Source organism: Dendrobates tinctorius, unplaced genomic scaffold (assembly GCF_039654945.1).
Source record: "Dendrobates tinctorius isolate UK_male_01 unplaced genomic scaffold, ASM3965494v1 ptg000094l, whole genome shotgun sequence".
Lineage (NCBI taxonomy): Eukaryota > Metazoa > Chordata > Amphibia > Anura > Dendrobatidae > Dendrobates > Dendrobates tinctorius.
This window is the reverse complement of record NW_027361762.1, coordinates 12,082,567-12,094,618: the sequence shown is the minus strand read 5'-3', so window position 1 is coordinate 12,094,618 and position 12,052 is coordinate 12,082,567. Positions and strand designations below refer to the sequence as shown.

The 12,052-nt window shown below is 38.9% G+C and overlaps 1 protein-coding gene across 1 annotated transcript in view; it reads right to left on the bottom strand.

The window, feature by feature from the left end:
- GUCY2C (guanylate cyclase 2C) overlaps positions 1 to 12,052 on the bottom strand; it is a 1,090,166-nt gene that overhangs the window by 699,232 nt on the left and 378,882 nt on the right. The window contains exon 12 of the mRNA XM_073586670.1: positions 5,428 to 5,533. Within this exon, the coding sequence (XP_073442771.1) occupies positions 5,428 to 5,533 (106 nt within the window). The remainder of the gene's footprint in view (positions 1 to 5,427; positions 5,534 to 12,052) is intronic.

The window sequence follows — 12,052 nt, the reverse complement described above, 5'->3', positions numbered from 1 at the left end:
CTCCTCCGCAGATCCACTATCATTGGGTATGGTTGCCCAAAGAGCCGTGACAAAAGCCAGGTAAAGAGAACCTGCTCAGTTGTATTGAATCTCAGACCCTCTGCCATGCTGCACAAAGAACACCAACACACCTCGTGAAAGCAAGGTGACAAATGGACAGAATGGAGGCAGCCACCTGTTTCTGAGTGTATAAATAGGGTGCAGGCTAATGATTTAAATTGTTTGCAGGCCTCAAAACCGTTAAATGTCCATTTTGCAAGGCTGCGAGAAAATCTCGCCATACGGATTGCATACGGATGCCACACGGATTACATACGGATGCAGACATGCACAAAATACGCGACCTTACCTTGCTTACGGATGGCCTACGGAGCACTATTTAGGGGTCATTCATCCGTATTACGCATGTAAACTACGGACCGCATTTTGCGCAGGTTAGTGTGACTCCAGCCTAAGGAAAGAATACTGAAAAGTCTGAAAGAGAGGTTCCCCTCCCGAACCGTATAAAGACATAAACATTTTCTCAGATTTATATAAAGAAACAATGGATGCCAGTAGGTCCTTTGGAGACATCACCTTTAAACTTAGGGAGTTGAGAGTGCCGTATAGATGAGGCTTTCCCACCAAGCTCCTGATAGGGTAATTTTTGCTATTGTACCATATCAGCTCACCCCAAGAGGGCCAGAGGCTCTTCAAATTCCTTATGGAGGAGCCCGCTTTCAGACATAGGGATTAAGGTAAGTTATTAATTCTAGGTTGATGTTTCAAATTTTTACTAGTACGCATTCTTTGAAGGTTACTAGTTACCATAACCCTATCTGAATAATAATGTCTTTGTGGGATCTTTGTCGCAAATTTCTTCCTTTTTCCCCCAAGCTTAGATGAGACACCACATGGTTTGGAGTCCTCCAGGAGAACTCTTCAGTGTTTAAATCAATTGTCCGTTATTAGGTATTTGTTTTTGTTCTTTGGAAATTGTCTTTACCTATTTGTTGTTCTTTCCTTTCATATTACCACCTCTCACTACTAATGAAAATCTGTTAGGGGCCTCAATAGCCCAAACAAGAGGTTCGCTCCGTGGAAAGAGATCAACCGTACTCATGCCAAGCTGGTGTGCCTGCAAGAGGTTAAAATGGCCATTGATCATCATCCAGTCTACCATCACAAGAATTTCCTCATGTCTTCAAGTCATTGAACACAGAGCAGAGGACGGGGGTCATCACATTGGTAAGTAGCACCGTCCCATTCAGGTTTGTTAAAGAGATAATAGATCCTCTGGGTTGGTACCATATACTTATATGCTTGCTCCAGAATAAGCCTTGCACAATAGTGAACATTTATGCCCCAAATAAGAGGCACATCCAATTTCTAAACAAAGTGCAAAGGAAAATAGACAAGGTCAAGACGGGTGACCTCATTCTGTTAGGAGATTTTAATATAGTTCCAGACAGCAACTTAGATTCTTCCTCCTCAGTCTCACACAAGGCCCAAGTCTTGAAAAATTGGTTAATTCTAGTAACTCAAAACAGACACGTCACTCCGATATTTCAGGAGGTGCACGGAAAAGGGGTACCAATCCCAGTAAATAGCAAAAGAAAAAATCTGGCACTCTCTTACAAGGCAAAAAGAATCACGTGATTCTTTTTGCCTTGTAAGAGAGTGCCGGATTTTTTCTTTTGAAAAATTGGTTAGTTCAAAACAAACTCTATGATGTTTCCAGTATCTGAACACGTCGTCTCGTGAATATTCTCATTTCTCCAAAGTACACAAGACAGCCTCTCGAACTGATTTAATGCTCACTAATGTATTCACTTTAACCAAATTCCAAAACATAAAATTTCTAAAAAAAAAACTATTTTGGATCACACTCCTGTTCATGCTGAGTTTCTATTGGGCCCCCCTTCTGAAAATTTGTTTCTATGTAAAAATAATTCAGCCTTATACGTAATCCCAGAATTTAAACAAGAGATAGAAAATCTTATTTCAAATTATTTTAAAGAAAATGTATCTGATGAAGTGGATTCATTCACTTTGTGGAATGCCCACAAGGCTGTACTCAGGGGGGTCTTATATAAATTTTCTCAAGATATAAAAAAGAAATAGGGAAAGAATTGTAAATTTACAAACCCAAATAAGTGAAAAAGAGAAACAACAATCTAATTTAAGAATCCCACCTTCGTCCATCCAGGCACAGATATTAAAGCTCAGACAGAGTTTAAGATCGGACATTTTTAAAGAATATGATGCAGTCATTAAGGCCTCAAAGTTTAAGGTATATACTTCTTTGAACAAACCTGTAAAGTACATGATGGCGAAACTCAAGAGAGAAACAATTAATAGAAGGATATCTAAGATTGTTTCCCTCTCCGGTGAAGCTAGGACCCACCCTAGAGATATAGTTAATTCATTTGCGGAATTCTTCGGGAACCTATATAACTTAAAGGATGACCCTCTAACTCCTATGGTAAATTCAGACCTGATAAATTCATTTTTACAGGATATTAACCTCCCAAAAATTAATAAGTCAGACCTGGACTGTATCAATGGTCCCTTTTCAGAGAAGGAGATAATTGGTACAATCAGCAAACTGCAAAACCAAAAGGCACCTGGGCCGAATGGCTTCTCTGGCGAATATTACATGTCTTTTTCAAAGCTACTAGCTCCGCACTTGGCTTCTGTTTTTGATCTGGCATCCACTTGGGGTTCCTTTCCAAAGGAGATGTTGGAGGCTACAATTGTTATGATTTCAAAGACAGGGGGATATCCCGAGAGGATACAGAGCTACAGGCCAATTTCGCTTATCAACAGCGACATTAAAATCTATTCTAAAATACTTGCAGACCGCTTAAAAAACATTCTTCCACATTTGCTAAAAGATGACCAGATAGGCTTTACAGCAGGCAGACAAGCGTCGGATGGAAGGAGAAGGGTAATAAATCTGATGAACCTGGCTGACTTCAGGATCTCAATCGGCGTTTCTGGCACTGGTCACAGAGAAGGCTTTTGACAGGCTAAATTGGCCATACTTGAAAATAACCCTCACTAAATTTGATTTCGATGAAAAGTTCTTGTCAACGGTTTTCGCACTTTGCTGGGGTTCCAGTGCTAGGATATATGCTAACAATTTTCTGACTGACCCGTTTCATATTACTAACAGAACGAGACAGGGATGTCCTTTATCTCTCCTATTGTTTGCTCTCGCCATCGAGCCTCTGGCCGAAAGAAATCAGATTGAATGAAGAAATTAAGGGTTTTACGCTTTCATCTCGTCAGTATAAGGTGGGTTTATTTGCCGACAACTTGTTCCTCACACTGCTCGAATCTATTAACTCCATTAGGGCCCTCTCAGAAGAACTAGTAGAATTTTCTAGAGCTTCTTATTTTAAGATAAATTCTCATAAATCTAAATTTATAACTTTTAATATGGGTAGTTCTGAAATTGATGATTTGAGGGGACAAACTGAGTTTGCCTGGGAAGAGCATGAGCTAGTCTATCTGGGGATTAAAATAGCAGGAACAATTCAGGCTACGGTTAGAGCTAATTTGGAGAGTATCACCAAAAAGATTGCAAGTGATTTGTCCTTCTTTGCACAATGAGATCTCTCAATTTTTGGGAGAATACTGTCTGTTAAATCATTTGTTCTAACCAAGATCTTGTATGTTTTTAGGACCTTGCCAATAATTCTTCCATATCAGACTATCTGCAAGATTCAGGAAATATTACCTGGCTTCACTAGTCAAACAGAATTGGCATTGGTTCACCGGTAATGAGTTGCATCCAGCCTGGCTCCACCTGGAGAGGGACGCAAGTGGGATGGATTTGGTACAGAAGCTCTTTTTTGGTTTCCTTTTCCAAAAAACACGTAAAAATTTGTTGCATCCTATTTTTCAATCATTAATCTCTGCCTGGAGGATGCTCATTAAACCACATAAAAATTTCAATAAATTGTAACAAATTCTGAAACTACCCTTCTCTCTATTGGCCCTAATAATAGATATCTCTATACCCTAGATATGGAGCAAGTCAGGAATAAAAAAAAGTGGGGGACATCAATATTGGGGGCAAATTTTTAACATTCAGCAAGATTAAAACCAAATTTAAATTACCATCTTCCGAACTGATTTTCTTTACTATGTTGAAAGATATCATTATGAAAATCATAACTGGGAAATTCTGGAACGATGAAACCCTCTCTTTACTGTTGTGCAATGCTAAAAATAAAAATATCTGGAGCTTGAGTAACTTGTATGGGCTTATCGTCAGAGATCTTAGTGACACTAAAAACATATACATGAAAAGGTGGGAGTCCGACCTAGGAGCTGACATTCAGACTGAACAATGGGACGGTGCTATCAAAACACATACAGATCTAATATCTCAATGGCTCTCCATGAGTGTCATTTTAAGTTAATGACAAGATGGTACTACGCCCCAATTAATCCAGGGCACTCTCTTTTGTGTTGGAGGGACTGTGGCCAACAGGGAAATCTTTATCATCTGTTTTGGAGTTGCCGTAAAATTAAGGGCCTCTGGTTTCAAGTCTCCCCACACATTGATCTTTTCTCTAAAGATTTTCAAATCACACCTGGGAGAGCGTTTCTGTCCTTAGACATGAAGCATTTGGATTGTTCGATCAGACTCATCATTATACATATCTTCTTGGTGGTTGAGATTACTTTGGCGTAATGATGGAAAAAAACAGAGGTACCCAAATTTTCAGATATTTTAGACAAGATAAGCCAACATAGCGACCTGGAATGGCAATTTGCGGTTGCTAATAATAATGTTTACAAGTATATAAAAAAAATGGAAGATCTGGAACAGTAAGTTTCACACCAAGAAGGCCTGCTGATATCTGTCTCTATGCTAACTTTTACTTCTGGCTGATTCAGACCTAATGTGTTGTATCTCTTTCCAAGGAGTCTCTCAAAAGCAGGTATGACAATGCTTTTGTTTTATGTTTTTTTTATTTTCTGCTTATTCTTCAGAGACTATTTGAGGGTTCTCTAATTGTATTGCTCCCTTTACCTATATAAGGTATATCCTCCTTACCCTCCCTCCCTACTGTTTACCTTCCCCTGTTTAAAATATAAAATCAATAAAAATATTTAAAAACAAAGAAGACTGTGCTGGTTGCAATGGTGCATCTCTGCAGCTCCAAACATTCACCCAACTGCTCTTGAAATGTTTGCATTGTCCCTGTCCATAGTTGCGGCTCTAGTTTTCTATACTGCAGTGTACCTCGGAGCCTAAACAACAGTCGAGAGAAGCCTACATTGCACCCCGATGTGGACACCCCTTTCTGCAGAAACTAGAAATGTTCTGCTGAATCGCTTTCACCTTTAGCTGTAAATTTCAGAGGAAGATGCATGTCATTTAAGTGTTCCCCTGTCAGTAATAATGTTAGTATGTTTGTTTTAAATCACCTTCAAGCTGACATGAAAAGTCTCATTTGTCTCCAGTGGCAAAACCTTCTCAGATGCAATATGAGACCATCTTTTCTGCTGCAGTTCATGCTCTTTGCGATATTTCCTACAAAAAAAAGTTTCAGTTGTTGCATATTAAAAATAAATATTACACACTGTGTCTAAAGGATAAAGGATGATTAATGCACTTGCCCAATAAATAACAGGTATTACTTATGCTTAGGTTTAATGATAAATATATGATTGATGGTGATATAACCATTTTGATCTCCACCTGTGGATAGGTGATAAATGTTGTTTATGGACTATAATAGTATAAATTAGAGATTTTGAGAATTTTGTTGGCATTTGTATGTTTAATTATATACACAAAATATATCTTCATAGTGATCTACACTCATGCACATTGGGCACTTTATTTAGCATGTGCATATAATGTGTTACTTACCATGGCACTCTATGCTTCATATATATTTCATATGTGCTGCCTGATAAATACTTGACACAGTGTCGCTTGTTTTTGTCTTGTTGTTGTCCTATTTGTTATTTACTTATTGTACCACTACATATGTCATTGTTTATGATTAGAATTCTAATTAGGACACAGTTTTTGTATGTAGGTCCATGTTAAATGGTGCCTAGGTATTTTCCCATATATTGTGATTTACACTTGTCTGCAATATTACTGTCAAAACAAATTGATTTAACATTTTATGGCTAGTCACTATGGCTTGTACCAACTTTTTGTTTATATTACATATTAATCAGGGGAGTACCCCTTTGGAGGACCTTTTTAGCTCTTCCTTTCGGGAATTTATTTGATCTAATATGATAATTTTTTCATCTCTATCTTGACTGCGGTGTTGTTTAAGCAGATCTCTTGCCATATATATGTATACTGTTTTGCTAATTGTTTAATAAACTTTATTTTATATACAGTGGGAAAATACTGTAAGTATTTGATACACTGACGATTTTGCAAGTTATTCCACCTGCAAAGAATGGAGAGGTCTTTAATTTTTATAGTAAGTCCACTTCAACTGTGACAGACAGAATCTTAAAAAAATCCAGAAAATCACATTGTATGATTTTTATATATACAATTTGTATTTTTTGCATGAAATTAAAGTATTAAGTATTTGATACCATAGAAAACAGAACTTAATATTTGGTACATAAATCTTTGTTGAAATTACAGAGGTCAGATGTTTCCTGTAGTTCTTGACCAAGTTTGCACTTACTATAGCAGGGATTTTAACCCACTCCTCCATACAGATCTTCTAAACATCTTTCAAGTTTCAGGGCTGTCACTGGGCAACATTGAGTTTAAGCTCCCTCCAAAGATTTGAGTTCAGGTCTGGAGACTGGCTAGGCCACTACAGGACCTTGAAATGCTTCTTACGGAGCCACTCCTTAGCTGCCATGGCTGTATGTTTCTGGTCATTGTCATGCTTGGAAGACCCAGTCATGACCCATCTTCAATGCTCTTACTGAAGGAAAGAGGTTGTTTGCCAAAAATCTCACGATGTATGACCCCGTCCATACTCCCTTCAATATGGTGCAGACTTCCTATCCCCTTTGCAGAAAAACACCCTCAAAGTATGATGTTTCCCCCACCATGCTTCATGGTTTGGACAGTGTTCTTGGGGTTGTACTCATCCTTCTTCTTCCTCCAAACAAGGCAAGTGGAGTTGATTTGCTGATTTCAAGAAGTACTATTTTGGTCTCATCAGACCTCATGATCTTCTTCGATCCCGCCTCTGGATCATCCAGATGGTCATTGGTGAATTTCAAACAAGCCTGGAAATGTTCTAGTAGGGGGCAGCGGGACCTTGCATGGATTTGAATCCATGACGGCGCAATATGTTACGAATGGTAATGTTTGAGAATATGGTCCCAGCTATCTTCTGGTCATTGATCAGGTCCTCCCATGTAGTTCTGGGATGATTTCTGACCTTTTTCTTGATCATCCTTACCCCACGAGGAAAGATCTTGCATATAGCCCGAAACTGAGGAAAATTGACAGTCATCTTATGTTTATTCCATTTTCTAATAATTGTGCCAACTGTGCCTCTCATCAAGCTGCTTGCATATTGTCCTGTAGCCCATCCCACCTTTGCACGGGTCTACAATTTTGTCCCTGGTGTCCTTAGACAGCTTTTTGGTCTTGGCCATGGTGGAGAGGTTGAGTGATGATTTGAATGTGTGGGCAGGTGTCTTTTTACAAGTAACAGGTAATGACTTCAAACAGGTGCAATTAATACAGGTAATGAGTGCAGAATAGGAGGGCTTCTTAAGGAAAAACTAATAGGTGTGTGAGAGCTAGAATTGTTGCTGGTTGGTGGGTAATCAAATAGTTATTTCGTGCAAAAAATGCTAAGTAATTATTTAAAAATCATACAATGTCATTTTCTGGATTTTTTAATGATTCTACAGTGCTGTGCAAATTAATTGGGACAAAGCATTTTATTAAGTAAAATCGCAAGTTGGTTACCAGTCAGTGATTCAAACCAGTTTTAACTGCCTTGAACAGGTGTGAGTGCCTGTTCAAAGCAATTAAAACTGGTTTGAATCACTGACTGGGAACCAACTTATGATTTTACTTAAAAAAATGCTTTGTTCCAATTAATTTGCACGGCACTGTATCTCTCACAGTTTAAGTGTGCCTACAATAAAAATTACAGACCTCTCCATTCTTTGTTAGTGGGAAAATTGCAAAAACCACTGCAAAATTGTCAGTGTATCAAATAATTGTTTTCCCTACTGAATTTGTTTAGTCCTTATATGCCTTTCTATTATGGTATTATTTTGATCATGGCACTATAGTCCTGACTTGATAAAAATTAATAACCAAAAAAAGCTTAAGTATCTACTAGAGATGAGGGAACCTGTCAAGGTTCCATCTGGATCGGAGTGGCGAACGTCCTGATGTTCGCCAAACATTTCGTCGAACATATCCGAAACCCATTGAATTCAGTGGAAGGCAAAAACCAAGCGCATAGACAACACCTTCAGGGGTGCCAAAAAGCTGCCAAAACAGCTATAATTATTGGCAGACATTAGGAAAAGTGGAATTGATTGACCCACTGTTGTTCAACATTTTTAAAAATGATGTAGATAAGGGAACTGAAGATAAACTAATCAAATTTGCAGACGATGCAAAGCGAGGGGAGGGATAGCTAACACTAGAGAAGACAGAGAAAGGATTGAGAAGGATCTAGATAAACTTGAACATTGGGCAGCGACTAATAGAATGATATTTAACAGTAAGAAATGCAAGGTTCTACATCTGTGCAAGAAAAAGAAAATTACATTTATAGAATGGGAGGAACAGAACAAAACAATGGCACTTGTGAAAAATACTTGGGTATAATAATAGATCACAGACTGCACATGAGTATGGATGTATTAAGAGAAGCATAGAGTCTAGATCACACTGAAGTAATTGCAGTGGAGGAAATAAGTATTTGATCCCTTGCTGATTTTTAAAGTTTGCCCACTGACAAAGACATGAACAGTCTAATTTTAAGGGTAGATTAAATTTAACATTGACAGATTGATTATTAAAAATAAAATCTAGAAAATCACATTGTATAAATTATATAAATTTCTTTGCATTTTGCAGTGAGTAATAAGTATTTGATTACTCTGGCAAACAAGACTTAATACTTGGTGGCAAAACCCTTGTTGGCAAGCACAGCAGTCAGACGTTTTATGGAGTTGATGATGAGGCTTGCGCACATGTCAAGAAGAATTTTGGTACACTCCTCTCTGCAGATCATCCCTAAATCACAAAGATTTTGAGGCTGTCACTTTGCTACTCAGAGCTTCAACTCCCTCCATAAGTTTTCTATGGGATTAAGGTCTGGCGACTGGCTAGGCCACTCCATAACCCTAATGTTCTTCTTTTGAGCCACTCTGTTGTTGCCTTGGCTGTAAGTTTTGGGTCATTGTCTTGCTGGAAGACCCAGGCATGACCCATTTTTAATGTCCTGGCAAAGGGAAGGAGGTTGTCACTCAGAATTTTACAGTACATGGCTCCATGCATTCTCCCATTGATGCGGTGATGTATTCCTGTGCCCTTAACAGAGAAACACCCCAAAACATACTGTTTCCACCTCCATGCTTGACAGTGGAGATGGTGTTCTTTGGGTCATAGGCAGCATTTCTCTTCCTCCAAACATGGTGAGTTGAATTAATGCCAAAGAGATCGATTTTTGCCTCGTCTGACCCCAGCACCTTCTCCCAATCCCTCACAGAATCATCCAGGTGTTCATTGGCAAACTTCAGAAGGGTCTTCTTGAGCAGTGGGACCTTGCAGACACAGCATAATGTGTTACCAATGGTTTTCTTGGTGACTGTGGTCCCAGCTGCCTTGAGATCATTAACAAGTTCCCCCTGTAGCAAGAGTTATTTTTAAATGGTTTCAACAGTCCAATTAATTATTTTACTAATTATTGATCAATCAGTTATATATATAGTATATATCCTTACTTCCATGGAGTTCACAGAAAGTCATTGAAACTTGTTCAACCAGATGGTCAAAATGTCCAAGGAGGGCAAATAACTGTTTTTATTACAATCTTAACACTTATCTAACAAAAGGACCTTTGACATTCAAAGATGAGTTACTTGATTAGACCTTTCCCAGGAGATATATTTATTGTTTATAATGTTTATTATTTAATCTTATCATTTAGTAAGTAATCATTTAGTAAGTAATTCAATTTAAGTAAATTCAATTCTCGTGTGAGCATTCTCTTATTCATTACAATCCTTTGAATCCACTACAATACACCCCCATGCAGTTTTAGGCTGATCTCTCACCTTCCTCATGATCAAGGATACCCCACAAAATGAGATTTTGCATGGTGCCCCAGATCGATGTCGATTGACAGTCATTTTGTATTTCTTTCATTTTCTTACTATTGCAGTAATAGTTGTCTCCTCCTCACCCAGCATCTTACTTATGGGTTTGTAGTCCATTCCAACTTTGTGCAAGTCTATGATCTTGTCCCTGACATCCTTATAAAGCTCTTTGGTTTTTCCCATGTTTTAGAGGTTAGAAACTGACTGATTAATTAAGTTTGTGGACAGGAGTTTTTTATAAAGGTGACTATATAAGACAGATGTCTTTAGTTCAGGTAGCGAGTTGATTAAGAGCGTCTAACTGGTCTATAGGAGTGAGAACTCTTAATAGTTGGTAGGGGATCAAGTACTTATTTCTCACTGCAAAATTCAAATAAATTTATATAATTTATACATTGTGATTTTCTTGATTGTATTTTTGATATTCTATCTCTCAATGTTAAAATTAACCTACCCTTAAAGTTATAGACTGTTCATGTCTTTGTCAGTGGGCAAACTTACAAAGTCAGCAAGGGATAATAATAATAATAATCTTTATTTACATAGCACCAACATATTCCGCAGCGCTTTACAGTTTAACAGTTTCAAAACACAAGTAATAAGTAACAACTTTAACAATACAATAATTAAAGCAAAATAAGACGACCCTGCTCGTGAGAGCTTACAATCTACAATGAGGTGGGGGAGATACAAAGTACAGGTGTGTATTTACAATGGTGTATTTACAATAATAGTCCAGCCATCTTGAGGGAGTAAGGGATGGATGGAGATAATGAATGGGCTACTCATGCACACTTACACATAGAATGATTTTGATTAGTGAACGTGATGGGCCGCTCTGAACAAATATGTTTAGAGGGAGCGTCTAAAACTATGCAAATTGTGGATAGTCCTATTTTCTTGGGGTAGAGCATTCCAGAGGATTGGCGCAGCACGGGAGAAGTCGTAGAGTTGGGAGTGGGAGGTACGGATTAGTGCAGAGGTTAGTCGAAAGTCGTTTGCAGAGCGCAACGGTCGGTTAGGCCGATAGACAGAAATGAGGGAGGAGATGTAGGGGGGTGCTGCACTGTGGAGAGTTTTGTGGGTGAGAACAAGTACTTTGAATTGGATCTTATAATGATTGGGCAGCCAGTGTAAGGACTGGCGAAGAGCAGACACGTCCGAGTACCAATTAGCCAGAGAGATGACCCTGGCTGCTGCATTAAGTATGGACTGGAGAGGGGATAGTCCAGTAATGGGGAGGCCAATTAATAGAGGGTTGCAGTAATCCAGGCAGGAGTGGATCAATGCTACAGTGAGGGTTTTTGTTGTTTCCATGGTGAGAAAAGGGCAGATTCAAGAGATGTTCTTTAGGTGTAAGCAGCAAGAGCGGGCAAGAGATTGTATATGGGATGTGAAGGAGAGATTGGTGCCAAATATAACACCCAAATAGCGCGCCTGCTGCCGGGGTGTTGTTATAGTGCCACCCACAGAGAGGGAAATGTCAGATTTAGGGAGGTTAGTAGACGGCAGGAGCAGAAGAAGTTCAGTTTTGGAGAGGTTGCGTTTCAGATAGAGAGCGGACATAATGATGAAGACTGCGAACAGACAGTCACTGGCGTTCTGTAGTACAGCGGGGGTAAGGTCAGGGGATGACGTGTATAGTTGTGTGTCATCAGCATATAGATGGTACTGAAAGCCAAATCTGCTGATGGTCTGTCCAATTGGGGCCGTGTAGAGAGAGAAGAGAAGGGGGCCAAGGACTGAGCCCTGAGGT